Consider the following 23,887-nt stretch of genomic DNA (forward strand, 5'->3'; position numbering starts at 1 on the left):
GCACACACACACACACACACAGGCTTGTTTTGCTATCTTATTGAGGACATTCCATAGGCGTAATGGTTTTTATACTGTACAAACTGTACATTTTATCCCCCTACACTACCCTATATCCCTAAACCTACCCATCAGAGAAAACATTCTGCATTTGTACATTTTTAATAAAACATTGTTTAGTATGTTTTTAAAACTATTTTAAATATGAAGAAATGTCCTCATAAAACATGTTTACGTCTTAATACCAGTGTAATACCCATGTCATTATACAAATTTGTGTCCTCATAAATCATGAAAACAAGCACACACACACACACACACACACACACACACACACACACACACACACACACACACACACACACACACACACACACACACACACACACACAGTAAACTGTAGACATACACACCCGGAGTGATTGGGCGTTAGGTGCTTTGCTCAAGGGCACCTCAGTCATTGCCTTCCAGTATTGAGATTCTAACCCGCAACCTTTGGGTTACCAGCCTGACTTTCTAACCATTAGGCCACAACTGCTCCAAAGGATTTAAACAACAGATCTACCTACAAAACTACTGCTAGCAGCCAGTAGGGTTGTTGAAATGAATCGGTTCTACGATGCATCACGATGCGGACGTGAACGATTCTGCATCGATGCAGTAATAGACCATAATCGATTATAGCCTACTGACATTTCTCTGACGTCATTTGTTGCATATTCGCTTCAAGCATTAGCGTAAAATGGCGGAAGGAGATGAAACACAAAAGCGAGTAATAAAAAAATTACCCACTATTTTAACATTTACAGCATGCAAGCATGTGAGTGTGTAAGAGAGAGAGCGTCTGTGTGTGAATGTGTGCGACTGTTATTGTAACAAGAACACTACTTGATAATTTCATGCGCTTTTAGTATTTACTAGTTTTACTATTAGTTCTAAATACTCCTGTCATGCTGTGTTCAGACTTAAGTTTTGTTTGATGTTAGCTACAGTCAGGAAGTGTATTTTCTTGGAGAAGATAAAAAAAAGGGAGTTCATATATCTGACTGCTTATCATTGACGAAAATGTAGCGATGTGCAGTAATATTGAAAACTGAGCATGCAACGCATCGTGATGCATCATGGAATCGAATTGAATCATTGACATGATAATCATAATCGAACTGAATCGTGAGACCAGTGATGATTCACACCCTTAGCGGTCAGCTGCATAAACACAGCTGCTAAATTAAGACTGTGTCATAAGAACTAGTCTGACCAACCAGCAATTAGTTAGGGCTGATCGGTCTTACTTTACAGATTCAAATTACACCAATCTACCTTTTTATGTAACTGCTATAAAACAGCTATGATCGGTCTTGAAGAAAAAATGAGATGTCTAACTTTCCTTACCTAACACAAATATATAGGAATATACTGCAAAATATAATGCAATATATTGCATAATACATTTCCATATATGGGAAACTAGTGCTTATATTTTTCAATATACTGCAATATATGCATTGACCATGTATGGTTATATATTGATACGTATAAACATATTTATAAATGAAGACAAAAATTGAATTACATGTAATATTCATGTACATTCAAATATTCAAGTTTTATCCTTTATTGTGTACATATATTGCACATACATGTTCCCATATAAATGTGAATGTATGTACAAACATATATACACAATTCACAGAATTAATTTTTTGGGGTTACCATTGTGCTGAAGAGTAGAGCCTGTGGTTAGATTGACGAGTGACCGAACACCATTCAAACTATATATTACTTTTTAAAAAGTAATGGCTCTGCACTCAGTCATAGTCACAGTCTCTTTGCTAAATACTTTAGTACACACTTGTGCTATGGTTAACAAGCTATATATGAAAATATGACACATATAATATTTAAATAATTATGAAATATATTACATTATATATTTCCATATGTGTGTGTAAATACTGCATGAGTAAATATACAGTGGGTACGGAAAGTATTCAGACCCCCTTAAATTTTTCACTCTTTGTTATATTGCAGCCATTTGCTAGAATCATTTAAGTTCATTTTTTTCCTCATTAATGTACACACAGCACCCCATATTGACAGAAAAACACAGAATTGTTGACATTTTTGCAGATTTATTAAAAAAGAAAAACTGAAATATCACATGGTCCTAAGTATTCAGACCCTTTGCTGTGACACTCATATATTTAACTCAGGTGCTGTCCATTTCTTCTGATCATCCTTGAGATGGTTCTACACCTTGATTTGAGCCCAGCTGTGTTTGATTATACTGATTGGACTTGATTAGGAAAGCCACACACCTGTCTATATAAGACCTTACAGCTCACAGTGCATGTCAGAGCAAATGAGAATCATGGGGTCAAAGGAACTGCCTGAAGAGCTCAGAGGCAGAATTGTGGCAAGGCACAGATCTGACCAAGGTTACAAAAAAATTTCTGCTGCACTTAAGGTTCCTAAGAGCACAGTGGCCTCCATAATCCTTAAATGGAAGATGTTTGGGACGATCAGAACCCTTCCAAGAGCTGGCCGTCCAGCCAAACTGAGTTATCGGGGGAGAAGAGCCTTGGTGAGAGAGATAAGAAGAACCCAAAGATCACTGTGGCTGAGCTCCAGAGATGCAGTCGGGAGATGGGAGAAAGTTGTAGAAAGTCAACCATCACTGCAGACCTCCACCAGTCGGGGCTTTATGGCAGAGTGGCCCGACGGAAGCCTCTCCTCAGTGCAAGACACATGAAAGCCTGCATGGAGTTTGCTAAAAAAACACCTGAAGGACTCAAAGATGGTGAGAAATAAGATTCTCTGGTCTGATGAGACCAAGATAGAACTTTTTGGCCTTAATTCTAAGCGGTATGTGTGGAGAAAACCAGGCACTGCTCATCATGTCCAATACAGTCCCAACAGTGAAGCATGATGGTGGCAGCATCATGCTGTGGGGGTGTTTTTCAGCTGCAGGGACAGGACGACTGGTTGCAATCGAGGGAAAGATGAATGCGGTCAAGTACAGGGATATCCTGGACGAAAACCTTCTCCAGAGTGCTCAGGACCTCAGACTGGGCCGAAGGTTTACCTTCCAACAAGACAATGACACTAAGCACACAGCTAAAATAACGAAGGAGTGGCTTCACAACAACTCCGTGACTGTTCTTGAATGGCCCAGCCAGAGCCCTGACTTAAACCCAATTGAGCATCTCTGGAGAGACCTAAAAATGGCTGTCCACCAACGTTTACCATCCAACCTGACAGAACTGGAGAGGATCTGCAAGGAGGAATGGCAGAGGATCCCCAAATCCAGGTGTGAAAAACTTGTTGCATCTTTCCCAAAAAGACTGTATTAGTCTTAGTGGCTTAGTGGCTGTATTAGATCAAAAGGATACTTCTACTAAATACTGAGCAAAGGGTCTGAATACTTAGGACCATGTGATATTTCAGTTTTTCTTTTTTAATTAATCTGCAAAAATGTCAACAATTCTGTGTTTTTCTGTCAATATGTTTCTACATTAATGAGGAAAAAATGAACAAATGATTTTAGCAAATGGCTGCAATATAACAAATAGTGAAAAATTTAAGGGGGTCTGAATACTTTCCGTACCCACTGTATGTTCAATATTATATTTATACACATGCAGCACCTTCTTATCCCATCTATATGTTATGAAGTGTATTACTGAATATAAAATTACAAACATTATGATACATAAGTAAAAATATATTTTCACATATTTTCAATATATGAAATCAGCAATTCCTTATGTATTATTCAATATATTGTAATATATTTACATAATATATTATTCTGCATATTTTCTAATATACCGTTAAATCATTTAATATATTGATCATTCATATATTAGGAAATATATTTTCTTTGTGTAAGGGTTGTGAGACTAAGAGGTCTAAGAAGTTTATGCAACCAGCCACTGTGGTGTTGACAAAACCACACTTCAATTCAGTGTTTTTAATTCTGGTTCACTTTCAGATATATATTGTCTACCCAAAACACACATTAATTTCATTAATTGTATTGTGAGAACTGAATACAATAAACAAGCTTGTGCTGTCTTTTCCCCATAAAACTCTCACCTGAGCTGTGAGATGTAGGGTAGACACTGGAGGAATCCCCTCACTTCACTCTCTTCATCTGTCCAGTCTATCAGCTCTACTGGTTTCTTCTCTGTTTGGAGTTTCAGCACTTCTAGGAGGATGGAGCTCTTTCTCTCTGAGAGGTTTATTCTCCAGACTGCAGGAGCGGAACGATAAATTGACTGTAATGCTGGAAGGACACTCCTGCCTGTTTGAGTCTCATAGTCCTTCACATGTGAACACAGATCCATCAGGAAATCACATCTGTCATAATTCACAGATGACAGCAGTTTCTTCACAGTTTCTTCTATTGTCTCTTTTTGGTGGATAGCAGCTTGCAGACACAAATCCAGTATATATGATCTCTTTCTTTTCTTCCATGATTCAGATGTTTTATTTTGTGGATCAACAAATCTAAAGAAAGAGTGAACAAGATTCAGTAAGAGATGACAAAGGAGACAAATAAAGATTCTTGAAATTGATCAAACAGTTTGCCAGATAATACCTAAGGTCAGTGTAATTGTTCAGTGAAAAGTGATGAACAGATGTTTCTTATAAATATCTTTTAGTTTTCAGTTTTGCCCTGAGGTGAAATTGAATTTTTTTTCTGGCAAAATATAAAAATGATATGGGCAAGTGGAACTACACTGGTTGAAATCAATTAAATTTTTCAAACAAAAAAGAGGGTATAACTGCGAATAAACAAACATAATGAAAAAAAAAAAAAAAAAAAAAAATATATATATATATATATATATATATATATATATATATATATATATATATATATATATACAGTAATTTAAACAATTTCCTGAAATCACAAATTTAAAATGATTAATTTAATTAACAGATTCAGCTGATGTTTATAAATCTTTGTCAGACAGATGGTCGCTCCACCATTATTGATTCATCACTAAACACTAAATGTCTGTATTTACATTGTCAACCAATTACATTTTCCCCCATATATATAGAAACCAAAATATATTAATGTATCAGCTGTCAGTCTCACTGTGTGGAAGAAAACATTATGAACTCAGACACACTGAACTGCTGCTGCTAGACACCACAACTCAAGACCAACACATTTCAGAAGTGGTATTGCCTAGCTGAGACTTCTTGGTCTAAATCATACATCCCTAGTTACCAAGGTCGATGTTAGCAGGGACAAATTCTTCCCTTTTCTCCTGTGAATAAGCCACAGTACTTTGTGTGTTGACCAATAAACCATTTATGGATTGAGGAGTCAAATTTCCTTTGATCTTTTGTCATATATGATGTCACTGTACTATGAAAAAAACTTTTCAGACCCCCCAAAAATCGCATAAGATGAAACAATGCTGTCAAATGGCTTGTTTTTAACACTTAATGACTGTATTTAAAACTGAGTGAAAATATTAAAATAATTACAAGCATATTGTCAAGACCCCTTAAATCTATGTTCAAGTGGACAGACATGAAAATAAAATAAAATAATTAAAAACAAATTTTTAATTACTTTCCTGCACTCAGTGTATTTTGGCTCATTATTAAAGGATTAGTTCACTTCAGAATTAAAACTGTCTGATAATTTACTCAATCCCATGTCATCCAAGATGTTCAAGTCTTTCTTTCTTCAGTCGAAAAGAAATTAAGGTTTTTAAGGAAAACATTCCAGGATTTTTCTCTATATAGTCTTCAACAGCTACCAATGGGTTGACGGTCCAAAGTGCAATTTCAGTGCAGCTTCAAAGGGCTCTACACAATCCCAGATGAGGAATAAGGGACTTATCTAGCAAAACGATTGGTCAAAAAAAAAAAAAAAAAAAACTGCCTTAATTACTCCCCTCCACAGGTCAAAGTTTGAACTAAAATCTTATCTACTATAACTATATGCTAGTGCAAGTATATAAGAAATAATTTAAAGTTTGACCTGTGGAGGGCAGTAATACACTTAGCAGCATCTACACTGCTGGAATTCTACAAGAAGAAGAAGAGAGCTAGCACAAGATAAGCATTTGTGGTTAAAAAGTATATAATTTTTTTTTTTTTTAGAAAATGACTGATGGTTTTGCTAGATAAGACCCTTATTCCTCGTCTGGGATCATGTAGAGCCCTTTGAAGCTGCACTGAAACTGCAAATTGGACCTCCAACCCGGTGAACCCAACTTAAAGGTGCAATATGTAATATTTTTGCAATAAAATATCCAAAAACCACTAGGCCAGTGTTATATATTTTGTTCATTTGAGTACTTACAATATCCCAAATGTTTGCAACTATTTGTAAATCATGAGAAAATTGCAATTTAACAAAGGCTCAGGGACATGTGAGGAGTCGCCTGTCAATGGCATCATACCCAGGTTACCCTTGGTTTCTGGTTTTATTTTGTAGAAACCATGGAAACACGTGTTAATTTACACGTTTTAATAGACAAGGGAACATCTGTTTAGATATATTTATAGACAGAAAACTAATTATTTTTATATAGCTCAAAATGTTTAGTCTTATTGTTTAAATCAATTTTCTTGATTTTTTGCGAGTACCATGCTTTACCATGCCTCAGAGAAAAACACTATTTTGTCAAATAGCTAACATAGCATAATCAGAGGCAGCTTTATTTTTAGTAACAGTAATACAGAATTTTCTCCACCATACAATATGTTTTTAAATTAATTGCATGCCATTTATCAACACAAGCCATCCAGCATTTAATATGATAATCTAAAATCGATCTATCTTATTGAAGTGTGCAACAGTGTCTCACAGCAACCACCGAGCGAACGCACAGAGTAACGTTATAACATTTTCAACACTCTCAAATGTATCTAATATGATAAACAGAGCTGCGTTACCTCATACTCATGACCGGAAAAGCAGAAGCGGCGCCGGCGACTGTGTCATAATAAAAGTTCTGCTGCTCATTAGGCGTGTGTTGCACAATCGCTCCAGCGGCCTCGTTCAGCTCCCACAACACTCGGTCCTACTCTGCTTCATACTACAGTAATGTAATAATCGCAACCATGAACATGATTTCTTCCCGAGTCCTATCCCAATTCTTATACACCGTCCGTTGAGGTGAAGACCACATGTCCCAATATTCTGTGCTCAAACTTGCCGTCATCAAGATACGCCTTTGTTTTGAATAGACCTCTAGCGACCTCTAGCGGACAGAAAATATAACATATATACTATTTACATAAATATTGTACCTTTAAGTCCACTATATGAAGAAAACATATAGTGAACTACAATTCCCATACTCACTCCTGGACTCATTATCCCAGTCATTGCACTCAGCTGTTTTGTGTTTCATCATTAGTGTCTGTCTATTTATACACAGTTGTTTCTGTCCTTGGTTGTGGTTTGTTGTATTGTCTTGCACATTTTGTATCGCTGGTTTTTTTTCATTTTGTGGACTGTTTATCTGGATTTTGACCCCTGCCTGTTTCTTGGATGTACGACTGTGGATTGCCCAATAAAGGCTGCGATTGGATCTTACCATCTTGTTCTTGTGCACCCGTGACAGTTTCATCTCAAGTGAATGTAAACAGTTAGAATAATTAAAAAAAAGTCAGCTACATTAAAACAATAGAAATTAAGCTTAAAGGTGACCTTGATTCAAAAATTGAATTTACCTCGGCATAGTTGAATAACAAGAGTTCAGTACATGGAAATGACATACAGTGAGTCTCAAACCCCATTGTTTCCTCCTTCTTATATAAATCTCATTTGTTTAAAAGACTTCCGGAAAACACACGGATCTCAACATAACACCGACTGTTACGTAACAGTCGGGGGTTCCGCCCCCAATATTTGAATAGGCCTATGCCATTGCCAGCTCATATTCAAGCCATTAGAAAGGGCAGAACGTCTGGATGTGCAAAGCAGAATCAACAGACTAGGTAAGCAAGCGATGACAATAGCAAAAAAGGGCAGATGGACCAATATTAACTGACATGATCCATGATAACATGATATTTTTAGTGATATTTTTAAACTGTCTTTCTAAATGTTTCGTTAGCATGTTGCTAATGTACTGTTAAATGTGGTTAAAGTTACCATCGTTTCTTACTGTATTCACGGAGACAAGAGAGCCGTCGCTATTTTCATTTTTAAACACTTGCAGTCTGTATAATGCATAAACAACTTCATTCTTTATAAATCTCTCCTCATTAGCCGTTAGCCACGGAGCACAGCCTCAAACTCATGCAGAATCAAACGTTTAACATCCAAATATATACTTTACTCACATAATTCGAAGCATGCATACAGCATGCATGACGAACATCTTGTAAAGATCCATTTTATGGTTATATTAGCTGTGTGAACTCTGTAAATGCGCTGTAATATAGTCCAGAGCTCGTATGGCTGGGAAGATGCGATTGGCAGGGGGCGGGGTCGAGTGAAAATCAGTGCATAGTTAATGATGCCCCAAAATAGGCAGTTAAAAAAATTAATAAAAAAAAAACTATGGGGTATTTTGAGCTGAAACTTCACAGACATATTCAGGAGACACTTTAGACTTATATTACATCTTTTAAAAAAATGATCAAGGGCACCTTTAAATCACTAATGGATCTGATATAAATGTATTTCAAATTAATCTAAATTAACAACATTATTTATTAATGCATATAAATGACACCATTAAAATAATCTGAATCAAACTATGAGGGGAATTTTTCCATAAAACTCTGACCTGAGCTGTGAGATGTAGGGCAGACACTGGAGGAATCCCCTCACTTCACTCTCTTCATCTGTCCAGTCTATCAGCTCTACTGGTTTCTTCTCTGTTTGGAGTTTCAGCACTTCTAGGAGGATGGAGCTCTTTCTCTCTGAGAGCTTTATTCTCCAGACTGCAGGAGCTGAACGATAAATTGACTGTAATGCTGGAAGGACACTCCTGCCTGTTTGAGTCTCATAGTCCTTCACATGTGAACACAGATCCATCAGGAAATCACATCTCTCATAATTCACAGATAACAGCAGTTTCTTCACAGTTTCTTCTATTGTCTCTTTCTGATGGAAAGCAGCTTGCAGACACAAATCCAGTATGAATGATCTCTTTCTTTTCTCCCATGAATTATCTGTTTTTTTCTGTGGTTCAACAAATCTAAAGAAAGAATGAACAAGATTCAGTTAGAGATGACAAAGAAAAAGAAAGTGTTAATATAAAAATGATCAACTGACACTGATCTATTGAAACAGCTTATCAAATATAATCTGACACAATATGAGATCAGCAGGAGAAAGAGTATTTCATCCTCTGAAGTTTGTGGTGAGAATCAGCATGTCAGTCCGGGTTTATTTTTATTTTATTATTTTTATTTTTACATTATCTCTTACAATGTAATTTGTGCAAGGTGTAGTAGTAAATATAGTAAATTTATCAAATCATGGTAATAATACTCCAACAACTTTGATGTAATTTTTTCAGGTCAAAGTTCATACAAAGTATATTTGACAAATTAAGCCTAAATTACAAATTGTCATCAACACACGTGTAAACAGTTTTGTTTGTTTTTTTTTTTTTGGTAAGACTGTGATTCTGAAATCTATGATCATAATTGTTTACAGAAAGAAATTTGCTTTGTATGAGTATGACACCAAAACATATTTGGTTTAGTTTACAGGCACAATTTGGACTTCTACTGCAGCTCAGTTACAACCACAAACACGATATATACAAAATAATCTGACTATAGTCACAGACATTAATAAACAAGTGTAAGATAAATTGTTCCCAAAAAGTGTGCATGTGTGCAACAAGTTCATCTGTCTGGAGAAAGTACAGGTGTTTGAATCTATTGGTGATGGCAGAGTGGCCAACGCAATCTCACAGCAATTCGTACGTATTTTACAAGGTGGCTAATTTGTAGGAATTCGTACAACCTCACTTGTACGTTTTCGTACGATTTGTCTAGACTCTAGTGATGGGTAGGTTTTGGGGCGAGGATAGGGGTGGTCCTGTCACAGACACGCCAGGCTCTGCACCCAGCCAATCACGTCGCATTCCTCACCAGAGTACTGATCACACGCACCTGACACTCATCACCATCCCAATCAGCAGCACCATAAAAGACACTCACAGTCACTCAGTCATTGTCCAGTCTCGTTAACGCATACTAACATGAATGCTTACCTTACGGACTACTTACCTGTCTCCAGTGTGTCTCCTAGATCCTCTGTGTTCCCCAGTCCTCCGTAAGTGTCTCTGTGTAGCATCTGCTCCACGTCTCCCTGTCTTCGTTGAATCTGGTGTGAAGATCAAGTCAAGTAACTCTGTCTTGATATATACTCTGTCTGGAAACCTCTTCTGCTCCACGTCTCTTTGCCTTCATCCTGCAATGTTCGCTGGTTTTGGAGATGCAACCGCACCTGTACCCTGACGATAAAGCGAAGGTCGCGTTTATGATTCAGCAACTGGACCGTAAAGCACTCCGCTGGGCAGAACCCCTTTGGACTTAGAACAGTCCCGTCGTGCAATCACTCTCAAGCTTTATAAATCACTTCAAGGAAGTTTTTGGAAAACCCTCATGGGACTCCTCCATAGGTGAGAGACTGTGTAATCTGAAGCAAGGTGCTTTATCTGTCTCTGATTATGCTTTAGAGTTAGCGGCAGCGAGTGGTTGGAACGAGCAGGCCCTCATCTCCAGATATCGTCAGGGGTTGGATCCACGTGTGTGGTTGCATCTCGCTGCATACGAGGATACCATCGGGCTCGAGAAGTTCATCCAACTTTCTATAAGATTCGCCACTCGTATGCAGCTGTGCATAGAGTACCAAAACCAGTGACTATTTCCATCCTTCCTCCGCCAGCCCGAATCCGTCAGCTCCCCAGAACCAGCCAGCCTCAAAATGCAGATAGGCAAATCACATCTTACACCAGCTGAGCGACAGAGGAGGCTGACCCAGGGTCTCTGTTTGTATTGTGGCCATCCTGGGCATTTCAGAGCTGAATGCCAGCAGCAAAGAAAGCTTTTGTGGACCTCAAGACCACCTTCACAACTGCTCCCCTCCTTGTGCATCCCGATCCAGAACTTCCCTTCGTGGTCGAGGTCGATGCGTCCACCACAGGAGTGGGAGCGGTCCTGTCCCAGCAGCAGGGGAAACCAAGTAGACTCCATCCATGTACCTTCTTCTCCCGCAAACTCAACCCGGCGGAGGTAAATTATGACATCGGCAACCGGGAGCTACTTGCCATCAAGCTCGCCCTGGAGGAGTGGAGGCATTGGCTCGAAGGAGCCCAACATCCCTTTCTGGTGTTAACCGATCATAAGAATCTGGAGTACCTGCGTGAAGCTAAGAGATTAAATCCACATCAAGCAAGATGGGCATTGTTCTTTACACGATTCAAATTCACCATTTCCTATCGTCCTGGTTCCAAGAATGTCAAAGCTGATGCTCTATCACGTATTTACAGTCCCGAAGAAAGTCCTGAAGATCCTAAGTCCATCCTTCCAGAGAACCTCATTGTCAGTCCCATAACCTGGTATGAAGAGACGCTACCCGAGTCCAATGCCTCCACCAACACTCCGCCGGGTTGCTCTCCAGGTTTGCAATATATCCCACGGACACGATGCATTCCACTCATCCACTCCTCTCATGCGTCGTTGGGCACTGGCCACCCAGGGGTCAATGAAATCCTCTCGCTGCTCAAACAGCGCTTCTGGTGGCCCAACATGGCAATGGATGTCAGGAGGTACGTAAAGGGGTAAAGGGAAAGTGCCATGTCCAAGAGCCTCTTCTGCTCCACGTCTCTCTGCCTTCATCAAACCTGGTGCGAAGATCAAGTCAAGTATTACTGTCTTGATATATATTCTGTCTGGAAGCTTAATCTGCTTAACTCACCTGCTCACTGCTCTGGTTGTCTCAAACATCATAAACTGTACCTATGTCTCCGACCTCCTCTGTATGTAACAGGTCCTCCCTATGGATGCTTTTTGAAAAATCGTACACATTCATACGAGTGAGATTGAACACATTTTAATGAATTAGCCACCTCATAAAATATGTATGAATTGCCGTGAGATTGGGTTAAAGTGGCTGATAAATAAAGCAAACTCCAACAGACTGTCTCAGAAAAGCTTTTTATTCTACTCTGTTTAAGAATTATCTATTTTATTGTCTTCGTTTTGGGGATTTAATTTTTCAAAAAAATTTTGCAGAGCAACATTAGAGACAGACTAACAATAGTAGTTCAGATTCTCTCCAGTGAGAATAGCTGCTCTGAGGAATAGTGATTCAAAGTGGGAAAAAAAATTATTTTTTTTCCTAGTAATTGTCAAGTATAGTATGATTGATTGTTGCCACATTGACACATACAAGACTTTGTACTTTGTGTCGGCAATGATAAAAATTAAACCAGTCAAAAATTTTACATTCATACTTTTACATTCAAAACAAATTTGCATCTGTAAAACTATAATGACTGTAGAGCTTGTATTTGCATCATTACAAAGACAATATATAACACATATAATAAAACAGGGCTCAACACAACTGGTTCGCAGATTTTTTACTTGCCCTTCCAAAACATTTTACTGGCAAAAACTGAAAAATAGGTATTTTTCTTGTCATTTTGACCCATGTAAAATGCTGCTATCAAGATGTTAGAAATATCCATTTACTTTTGGCCTTATATATAGAAGCTGCCACCATGTTTAAAGAAATTTAATCAAGGTGTCTTTCTAGAACCAGGGCCCTCATTTATCAACAGTGCGTAGAAAAAGTTCTACATTTTGTCCTATGAATGAACTTTTGAATGTGACTAAGTACAAGAAAATCCGTATTTATCAAACGTGCGCACGCAGTTCTTACGCACATGAGTAAGCAATCATTGTTGATAAATCCTACATGTGCGTAAGTACCATACTCATTCAAGTTTACGTCATTAGCATTCGGAAACGCCTCCAATGAACCATATATGGTGACAACCCTTACCTTTAAAAATCACGTGATTGTGTTTTTTCCTCACCGCAAAAATGGCAAAAAGAGCACTCTGTGCTCTCGCTGAGCAGATCAGCGCATTGTTTGGCAATAACGCAAGATAAGCCATTGCACTGAGACAAACATTTTTCACAGCTGTCTTTTATAGGGTTTGACACCAATTATGTATTGTGTTTAAAACTAGACAAATTATAAATTGAGTGTTTTATAATTAAAGGAAACACAGGACATATGTGGATTGCTTAATGCACACTGTGACACTCTTAAATTCTCTTTATGTGTAGTGTCGCTATTCTACCATCATTTATACATCATCTGAAAGCTGAATAAAGCTTTCCATTGATGTATATATATATATATATATATATATATATGAGATACAACTTTTTGAAAATCTGTAATCTAAGGGTGCAAAAAAAATCTAAATATTTAGAAAATCACTTTTAAAGTCCTTAGTAATGCATATTACTAATGAAAGGAACATTTTTTATATATATTTACGATAGGAAATTTACAAAATATCTTCATGGAACATGATCTTTACTTAATATCCTAATGATTTTTGGCATAAAAGAAAAATCGATAATTTTAACTCATACAATGTATTGTTGGCTATTGCTACATATATACCCGTGTGACTTATGACTGGGTTTGTGGTCAAGGTCACAAATGTCTTTATTCATGTCTACAAACATGGGTGGTGCTAGGGAGGGACTAGCAGGTGCTTCAGCACCCCCAAGAAAGACCAAAGCACCCCCATAGCACCCCACAATTTTTTTCAGCAATTATATACAAGTTGTGTGTTATATTTAATAATTAAGTTGATAATAAAAGTAACAAATGAAATAAAATAAAAACCATTTGACTTATTATGCATGCATGGCATGATTTGCACTTTTCGTAATGTCATAGCCAAGAGCTGTCACCGACTAAAGATTTTTCTAGTAGTCGTCATTTTCAGTCAGGCCATTAGTCGCACGTTTATATTTAATTAATATAATAATAGCCTACTAAACCATCCTTTAATAACCTATCTATATAGCTATAGGTCTAATATAGCTCATTCCGCGATCAGACTCGTGTTTAAATCTTGCTGCAAAGCACCGACAAAAGTACTAATGATTATGAATGTGTTGGGGGAAAAAGAACACATTTTAAACTACATATATATATATATATTATATATATATATATATATATATATATATATATATATATATATATATATATATGTATATGTATGTGTATGTGTGTGTGTGTGTGTGTGTGTCACAGTTCTTTTCTGTCCCGGACTCCATATCCCATGATCCTCCTTGTTTCTTTCCACACCTGCACCCACTTCCTCGTCATCTGCCCATCATCACTGATTACCAGCACCTGGACTTGATCATCAGCAATCCCTATATAAGGACTCACTTCCCTGCATTCCCTGTCCGTTCTTGTTGTTGTAGTATTATGTCTTTATGGTGTTAGACTGCTATTTGCTCCTTCATTTAATAAAATTTACATCTCTTGTGGAAGTTCCTATTCAGCCTCATCCTTGCTGCACTATACACCAATTGTGATAGAAGAACAGACCAAACTGCAAGGACTTCAACAAGAAGATGGGTATCTTCCTGGTCCCTATCCCTTCAACAAGCCACAGGCCCAAGGTCTCAGCGGTGGACCATCTGTGGACCCTCAGGCAGGACGGTCGTCCACTGGGGAGGTACGTGGAGGAATTTTCTGAGCTTTCTTGAATGGTGAACTGGCCAGATGCTCCACTTAACACCTGTTTTCTGAAGGGCCTGGATGAGGATACGATTTGTTATAGTGAACATGCCTGTTTCTTTTCCCTAGTCGAGTCTATTAATCTGATTCTCTTTCTAAATGGTTCTGATTTCGAAATTGAAGAGGTTCAAGAAAAATCGTATCTTCCCCGTCCGGTCCCCTCAGAAACACGGGCGGCCTGGCCAGTTTGCCAGTTCGCCTGCCGCCAGTTTCCTCCACAAATCCCTCCAATGGGTCTTCCCATGTGGTCCTGCCTGACCTGAAGCCCAAACCGCCAATGAAAATAACCGCTGCCACGCCAGAGCCACTGAACAAAGTGGCCACCGCGAAGCATAAGCCGCCAAAGAAAATGGCCGCCACGAAGCCCAAGCCGCCAAGGAAGATGGCCACTGCCGCACCAGAGCCACAAGGCAAGATGGCCGATGCTGCACCCAGGCCATAAGGCGAAATGGCCGCCGCAAAGCCAAAGCCCTCACCAGAAGAGGATCACTGGCTCATTGATTTCTGGACAGAACCTGAAGCTCCAGTCCTCCACGAGCCCGCTACAGTCCTCCACGAGCCACCGAGTCACCAGAGCCCGAGTCAGCGCCAGACTCTGCACCAGAGCCCGAGTCAGCGCCAGACTCTGCACCAGAGCCCGAGTCAGCGCCAGACTCTGCACCAGAGCCCGAGTCAGCGCCAGACTCTGCACCAGAGCCCGAGTCAGCGCCAGACTCTGCACCAGAGCCCGAGTCAGCGCCAGACTCTGCACCAGAGCCCGAGTCAGCGCCAGACTCTGCACCAGAGCCCGAGTCAGCGCCAGACTCTGCACCAGAGCCCGAGTCAGCGCCAGACTCTGCACCAGAGCCCGAGTCAGCGCCAGACTCTGCACCAGAGCCCGAGTCAGCGCCAGACTCTGCACCAGAGCCCGAGTCAGCGCCAGACTCTGCACCAGAGCCCGAGTCAGCGCCAGACTCTGCACCAGAGCCCGAGTCAGCGCCAGACTCTGCACCAGAGCCCGAGTCAGCGCCAGACTCTGCACCAGAGCCCGAGTCAGCGCCAGACTCTGCACCAGAGCCCGAGTCAGCGCCAGACTCTGCACCAGAGCCCGAGTCAGCGCCAGACTCTGCACCAGAGCCCGAGTCAGCGCCAGACTCTGCACCAGAGCCCGAGTCAGCGCCAGACTCTGCACCAGAGCCCGAGTCAGCGCCAGACTCTGCACCAGAGCCCGAGTCAGCGCCAGACTCTGCACCAGAGCCCGAGTCAGCGCCAGACTCTGCACCAGAGCCCGAGTCAGCGCCAGACTCTGCACCAGAGCCCGAGTCAGCGCCAGACTCTGCACCAGAGCCCGAGTCAGCGCCAGACTCTGCACCAGAGCCCGAGTCAGCGCCAGACTCTGCACCAGAGCCCGAGTCAGCGCCAGACTCATATACCTGTGGGTGGGGAACATGTGGGTGGGGTTCAGGAACCGCCAGGGCTGCCCAAGACTCCTGAACCACCATGGCCGTCCGAGACTCCAGACCCGCCATGGCCGCCCGAGGTCCTAGACCCGCCCTGGAGACCTACGTATCTGCCTGCACCTCTCACCCATGTGTAGGTCTCCAGGTCGGTTGTTCCATCTACGGCGTGAGGTTACCTGCATTGATTACCTGCACCTGGACTTGATCATCAGCACTCCCTATATAAGGACTCACTTCCCTGCAATCCCTGTCCGTTCTTGTTGTTGTTTTGTGTTTATGGTGTTAGATTGCTGTTTGCTCCTTCATTTAATAAACCCATCTCTTGTGGAAGTTCCTATTCAGCCTCATCCTTGCTGCACGATACACCAATTGTGACAATATATTTAAACTATAGTGCTTTCTGAGTCAGTGTTGGCTGCAAAGATGAAGTTGCCAACAAAAGAAAGAGGTATAAGACTTAAGCACGCTAATACTTTAGATTCCACACTCCTCCGCATTAACATTAATTTACCTTTTAGACCATATAAAGATGCGTTTATTGACTTGTACAAACTCCTCTCTATATTTGAGAGGTCTTTGTCCTGTCTCCCACATTTGAAGACACATAAGCAACTGTGGGGATGTCTGAAACAGCAGTTTAGCACATTAGGCCATCAGTCACAGAGAGCGAATGCTGGTTTGAAACTTTAAATGGCAAGTAAATATATCCCAGTGCCTTTTGTTGTCATATGGACCCTTTTCACAGACTGTGATGACATGTTTTAAAGGTCATCAATATTGTAAATCCTGCAAAGTTTTTTATATTTTCAGTTTTTTAAAAAAAAATGTAGGTACATTTATAACATTATACTTAGTATTATATTACATTTGCATCAAATTACAAAAAAACTAGTTAACGCTGCTGTGAGGGTGTTTCTAATACAGTGGCTATGGGAGTGACGGTAAAAAGATATCTTTCTCTTTTCTGACTGCCGTTATCAATCGCTCTCTATTTTTTTCCTGTTTTTGGTTATATTAATTTTGGAAAGTTGTGAAAACACTATTGTGGAGTTTTTCTTTTGCTATTTGAGCAAATGGAAACAAATTATATTTAATGTATTCTCTCATTCACCGCTATAGAATTTTACCCAACTATGACGACTTCCGCTTCTGAGAAACCTGGAAATGTGAAAAGGGTCTATTGCCATTGACTGAAATTGCCATTGACTGAAATCAGTGAACGTCTGCCTAATAAATAAAAATAAAAATCTTTGGAAAGCAACTGATCTTGTTTAATTTCATACAATAAAAATTTTTATTTATATTGTGCTGAGTCAAATAATAATGTAATAAAATGTTAAAAATCAAGTGGGTGAGTTTTCCTCATATTTATTTTATTATTCATATAAAAAATAAAATGTTTTTGCGCATATTTACAAGTAATTGCCCAGGTCCCCCTGTCAATGATCTAGCGCCCCCCCCAGCACCTGCGTTTAAAATTCTCTGCCGCCGCCTCTGTCTACAAAGCATGTTGAATTGCACTAATTAAAAAATTAACTGTTTTAACAGGGCTTGCATTTTGGGCGGATTCAATAATTCATATTCACCATCCAGACTTAATTTCCAAATTATTCAGTGTGTTTAAAAATACCACCTATAATAATATTCACTTAACATGGCTTAAATCATTAAGACCAAACTTAATATACATCAGGGCTATTCAATTAGCTGCATTATAAAATATACATGACTATATTAATATCATAGTATTCAACATGAACATACCACATTTGTGCCAAAACACCATGGTTAACACAGTTAGTGTTACAGTGCATCTATGTTAAATGTTTGTAAGGGTGGTGATTTAGGATTTTAAAAGACTTCTAACTTGTTCATTCATGATATTATTTATGTTGTTGTTGCGGTCTCCGATAGTTTGTTGTTGATGTGACTGTGAATGAACATCAGCCCGGAAACAGTGTTGCAACCTTGTGGACAAACTAATTAGTGCACTCAAGGCGCACCTGTGTGTACTCCAGCTGTGTTTGAAATGGCACACTATCATACTACTCTTACTATTTCTACAGCAACTTAGTATGTATACTGTGCTTTTTGTTTATCCCGAGGTTTACCGTAGTCTGCCAGATCCAGGCCGTATCCAGATGAGATGAAGGACGTGCACCTAGACACGACGACAACGCAGCCCTGAACTGTCAACTACACTGTCCCCTGCGAAGGCCTCCTTCCCTTCCCTCTCCCTATGTATAGGTAAAATGTTGTAAATATGATTCCAGTTTGCATTCGTGGAAGCGACTAGTGATTCCGTGTTATGCGGGCCAGGCAGGTAATTTGGCAGTGTCACTTTGTGAAAAAGACTAAGCGTCTGCGCACATACAGAATTTTCTGTATGCATGGAATTGCCGGATTACCTATACTACATTTGCTGAAATCTTATGTATACATCTGAGGACACTGCACAGAATCCTATTTCCCACAATGCAATGCGCTCCACGTAACATTTCATCTTCATGAAGAGTGCAGCAGGATTGAACTGGAGGCGGGGAATAATTATACATGTAACACTTTTATAAGTACACGTTACTGTAAAGTACAAACTAGCTGTTTCTGAAAACAGAATCACTACATAATCCCTACTGCACGTTTCCAATCAAGTCAAATCAGGTCACCTTTATATAGCGCTTTATACAATATAGATTTCAAAGCAGCTTTACAGTGATAGACAGAACATAATGATTCAGTGATGCAAACAAGAGTTTGATGCTTCAACAGAGCTCTAAAAAGAAAAGTGTTATTGTTCAGTTGAAGTCCCTGTTGATTCAAATATCCGTTCAATAACTGTGTAAAGTTCATTATGAAATGAGTTCAATTCGACTATAAAGCATCGTTGTTTGTGATTGACAGAAATACAATATAATATACATAACAATGTTTTCAGTGGTGTATAAAGACCTTACATAATGAACCGTTATGTTTTTATTACCTTAGAATGAGCCATTTCTAAATACATGCACCGTGGGTACCTTTACATGTTAAGTCACCATTTTGGTTGTGCGCCTAAACGGTGAAACTTGTTATTTATCGTTTGTTGCAAATTTGTGTATATTAGTTGTATATGGACCAAATAAAGTTACTATTATTAAAACGTTATTGAAAAAAAGCATGTTTTTTTTTTTTTTTTAAATAAAATTAGACTATATTATTTTTACTTTGGCTCTTTTGGAAAAATTGTCTCTTTGGTCAAAAAAGGTTCCTGACCATCTAGGCGGAGTTTCACATTTGCGCTTGGGGGAGCACCTATACCAGCAGATGTGACACTGTTTTAGTAATTTAAATTAAATTAAGGAATTAAATAATTATTAAGTAGGCTATTAAAGGATAAAGCGTATAAAATATTATTTAGTATTACTTAAAGGTGCTCTAAGCGATCCTGGAGTAACTTCCTGTTGATGTTCGAAGTGTTGTCAAACAAAACAGAGGCTAGCTAGACCCTCCCTCCTCCTCCTCCTCCTCCTCCTCCTCCTCCTCCCCCTCCCCTCCGTGCTTCCTGAAACAGTAATGAACGCGTATTTAAAATCATTCTTGTTGGTTATTGGCTGGAGCATGTTTATTATGTTAAGTGGTCCAGGCTGCACCAGTTTGTTTTTGTTGCCGTTTTCGGAGCTTGTGGCGACTACAGAGACCGCGTTTTTTTACAGTGTGCTCAGGGGACAGGCAGCTAGCGGATAGTGAGGAGATGTTTGCTGTATGTGACAAAAAATGTTTTGGCCTAAAAACGCGTGACATCGCTTAGAGCACCTTTAATATTAATTATTTATTAATTAAAATAAATCATTTTTAAATAAATTATTTAAATGGAAAAAATTATTTAGCCCTAATTTACTCATTCTACTCACTAAAATAAAAGGATAAGACAAATAAAATTAGAAAATGTGAATTCTATCATTTATTTTTATTTTTATTCATAACTCTAAATCTTATAACTCTAAATAATAATAACTCTCATAAATCCTAAATGGCTCTGAACCCTGATACCGCACCTGCTAGTTGGCCATTTGTGCAATATTTTAGCCCAGACGCATGTGTCAAGGGCAAAATCAGAGTCGGCTTTCATCTCCACTAGTTATTTGTTGTAGGTTTGGTGTGTCATGGCTTAAGACTACTGCCATGAATGTTAACATTTTGCACACAAGGTCTCACCTGAGCTGTGAGATGTAGGGCAGACACTGGAGGAATCCCCTCACTTCACTCTCTTCATCTGTCCAGTCTATCAGCTCTACTGGTTTCTTCTCTGTTTGGAGTTTCAGCACTTCTAGGAGGATGGAGCTCCTTCTTACTGAGAGGTTTATAGACCAGACTATTGGTGACAGTTGAATCAGATGAAGAAAAATCAGCAACAAGAAATATGGTTAAATAAAAAAAAAGAGAAGTAGATAACTATATTGTTTTAAAAGTATCACGTCTCACCATCCACCGGTACTGGTGTTTCCTCACTAGGTTTGCTGGTAACATCCTCATAGACAGCAGAGACTCTGACTCTATAGCAGGTGCTGTGAGGCACAGTTAAAATACACTCACACTGAGGTCCTTGAGTTAGTACTGATGACCAGCCCTCCAGTCCTGCTTCTTTATACTCAACCATATACCGCAGAACTGGAAAATCTTCATCAGTTTCAGCCTTCAGCCAGACAATTTTGAGAGTGTTTCTGATCAGTTTATTCACAAAGGGTTGTCCAGGAGTTTCTGCAAGAGCTGTATGAAAGTTCATAATCTTGCTGAAGTTACTCATACAGCCTTTCTCAATAACTAAATACCTCAGCTGAAATTGTTTGCCTGATGTAAGTCCTGAAATAACGAAGGTTTCCTCAACAGATTTGGCATACAAAATTAACAGTTTCCAAGTGTTGCTGTTCATTCCATCATCATCCAGAGCTCTGTACTCCACCAAATACCCCTTAATGCTTTGGTTTTGTGTTTTATTCATTTTTAGGGACATGCTACAGTGTTTTATGTGAGATATTTGGGTGAGATTTGGCTTTGTCTGAAGTTTCATATTTCTGCTCATAATCATCCCAGCATGGTAAAACTGCACAGAGTATTCTGGAAAACTATCATCGGGTAGAAGTGCAGCAATAAATTTGGTTTTCTTTGGATCTTCATTTGTCTCTTTTGCAGCAATGAATACTTTTAGGTCGGAAAGTACTTTCTGGCTGACACAAACGGGCTTTAATGACTGCAGTGAATCTTCTGGCTTTATGCAATCATATATTGTCAATCTGCACTTTTTCATTAATTTAATGTGCTGCTTCAGAGCTGTGAGAAAATAATCTTCAGCCTCCATTGATGAAATAGTGAAGCAGAATACATTGTTCATCTGAGGATCATTAATGACACGCTGAAGCTCCTCCTGTGATTTCACAATAGTCATGTTCACTGCTCTGCACTCATTTAAAACCGCCAGATCAGTTTTTTTCTTCTCAAGCCAATGATGTGTGTTCTCTGGATTGAATAGAGAATGATTACAATAACTGATAAGTTCTTGAAAACTCTTCTGTCTGTCACCTTCCTTGACATTTATGGATTCAATAATCTCAGCAGCTTTTCTCTGAAACTCTGTCATGTACTCTTGTAGAAATTCTGAAAAGTTCTGAAGTTTTTCCTCCAAAGCAGGAAACCTAGTAATCACAGTCAGATTATCATAGTCTGTTATCATGTCCTGACAGATCCTGATCTGTTTCCTCAGATGTCCTAGAATGTTCTCAGCTCGATGCATCAAGTTTTCACTGACTCCACTCAGAGCAGCACTCACAGAGCTCTTGTCCAGTTTCTTCAGAGGATACAGTCAGACCTTCAGAGGAACTGCTCTCTCTCCTTTGGATCCAAGCAGTGTTGGCAGAGAATCGTAGATCTCCACCGCCTTATCAAAAGACACTGGACTCTTCCAATCGCCCACATCAATGTACAGACTGCAGTCATATAAAATGCTGTTTGCCTTTTCAGTTTCATTAAGACTTGAGAACACATCTCTTGCGCTGAGAGTGGTGGTAAGCTTCTTGATAACATTTTCCATTTCTGTATTTCTCTCTGTGCTGATTCTCTCATTATCAAAAACAAAGAAAGCTTGAGCTCCATAGAACACGGCGATGATCACATGTGTAGCTGTGGTTGCATTAATGGCTGAGGTAGGAGCTCCTTCCTGTAACAGTCTTTGGCTGATCATGTCCAGTCTGGTGGTGGTTTTATAGTGTAGTGTAAATCTGTCCTGATGTTGAGATTGTTCTGGGTGATTCAGAAAAGCTGCAGCTCCATTTAGCTCCATAAGACCACACAGAGCACTTACTCGTAACATAGGTGACATTTCAAATGCTTTGCATCTCTCCTGAAGGGAGTCATCTTCCAGAACCTTTAGATGTGTTTTCAGTTGGGGCCAAGATATTCTGTTTCTTGTTACAGTGTGTTTATCCCAAAGATTACCATCTGCAAACACATTCACATCAAATTCTACTTCAATTTCACTTATTTAAAAATGTTTTCCATCCATCTACACATAAAATAACAATTCACATCACAGCAACCTAAGAGGAGGCAGTATGGAATAGTTAAAAAAAAAAGAAAAAAGAACACAGCAGTTTTAGTTAGCAAATTTAAATAGTACACATTAGTATTAGCTGCAGCTTTTACAAGAGGACAAAATTAGCATTTTTCCACTCAAGATGCACTGTAAAATTTAAGATGGAAAAGGGAAAATAACATAAATGTACTTACTACATTTGAGCTTTTAAAACTATCTCTGTTGTAAAATAGTATACTTACACTATTAATAACAGATAATAGAGAAAATTATAAAAGTAAACAAGACGGTTAGACCAACCTGAAGTAAATGAATCATTGCGACAGTCATACAACATTCCAAGATCCAAAGGACGTCCAATCGCCACAATCTCAGTAACATCCATAGGCAAATCTGTGAGTAATTTTGGGGGAAATGTACACAGTATTAAATTTAGTTGACAGCTATTTTAGAAAAGCCCTTGAAAAACATTATTAAACATATTTTGAACCATGATATATAAATATTAAAGTACAACAGTAAAAAGTAATGAAGTCGAGCCAAGATTGTGATATTTGTTAACACATTTAATTTCAAATTATACTATTTAGCTACATTTACTAATTAGAAAATGCTTTTATCCAAATGCTTTTATTACTTACAAATATAAGCTATTTCTATTTATCATTTGAAGGGAAGTCAAATGTCAAGGTATCTAAATCAAGTTACTGCTAAAATAATATTTCTAAGACCTGCTGTAAATAAGCTTGTAAGAGGATTACCAGTCATACCATTACAGGAAAACCCACTGTAGAAGCACTTAGTTGGATGAAAATATTCAGCTTGTTCATCCCTTGAAATCTTAGCAAAAAAAAAAAAAAAAAAATTGCTGGATACATCTCTTTGAATTAACCACTCTCTGTTCAGAAAATATTGTACTCAACTTTCACATTTCTTTATTTACATTTCTTTATTTACCTCTTACCTCTTCTATATATATATATATATATATATATATATATATATATATATATATATATATATATATATATATATATATATATATATATATATATTTTAACATTTGATGTATGAGATTGA

At 38.8% G+C, this 23,887-nt stretch overlaps 2 protein-coding genes across 2 annotated transcripts in view; both read right to left on the reverse strand.

Moving 5' to 3' along the window:
* LOC137004229 (uncharacterized) overlaps nt 1-22,009 on the reverse strand; it is a 33,725-nt gene extending 11,716 nt beyond the window's left edge. Inside the window, exons 1-4 of the mRNA XM_067364417.1 lie at nt 20,704-22,009; nt 20,437-20,593; nt 8,781-9,194; nt 4,099-4,512 (exon numbers count right to left, since the gene is read on the reverse strand). Of these exons, the coding sequence (XP_067220518.1) occupies nt 4,099-4,512; nt 8,781-9,194; nt 20,437-20,593; nt 20,704-22,009 (2,291 nt within the window). The remainder of the gene's footprint in view (nt 1-4,098; nt 4,513-8,780; nt 9,195-20,436; nt 20,594-20,703) is intronic.
* Nucleotides 21,944-23,644, reverse strand: LOC137005042 (verrucotoxin subunit beta-like). The gene is made up of 3 exons (XM_067365790.1): nt 23,578-23,644; nt 23,108-23,200; nt 21,944-22,713 (listed from the first exon to the last, which is right to left on the reverse strand). Exons 2-3 carry the CDS (start codon nt 23,190-23,192, stop codon nt 22,079-22,081), a joined length of 720 nt encoding a protein of 239 aa, XP_067221891.1. The 5' UTR covers nt 23,193-23,200; nt 23,578-23,644; the 3' UTR covers nt 21,944-22,078.
* Nucleotides 23,645-23,887: the final 243 nt, after the last annotated feature.

The sequence above is a fragment of the Chanodichthys erythropterus genome, chromosome 17, assembly GCF_024489055.1.
Source record: "Chanodichthys erythropterus isolate Z2021 chromosome 17, ASM2448905v1, whole genome shotgun sequence".
NCBI classification, from domain to species: domain Eukaryota; kingdom Metazoa; phylum Chordata; class Actinopteri; order Cypriniformes; family Xenocyprididae; genus Chanodichthys; species Chanodichthys erythropterus.

Excerpts from the sequence above, each read along its gene's own strand:
- LOC137005042 (XM_067365790.1), bottom strand. The coding sequence starts at position 23,192 with ATGGATGTTACTGAGATTGTGGCGATTGGACGTCCTTTGGATCTTGGA. Across the intron at positions 22,714-23,107 it reads CAATGATTCATTTACTTCAG|ATGGTAATCTTTGGGATAAA; the intron begins GTTGGTCTAACC and ends ATGTGTTTGCAG.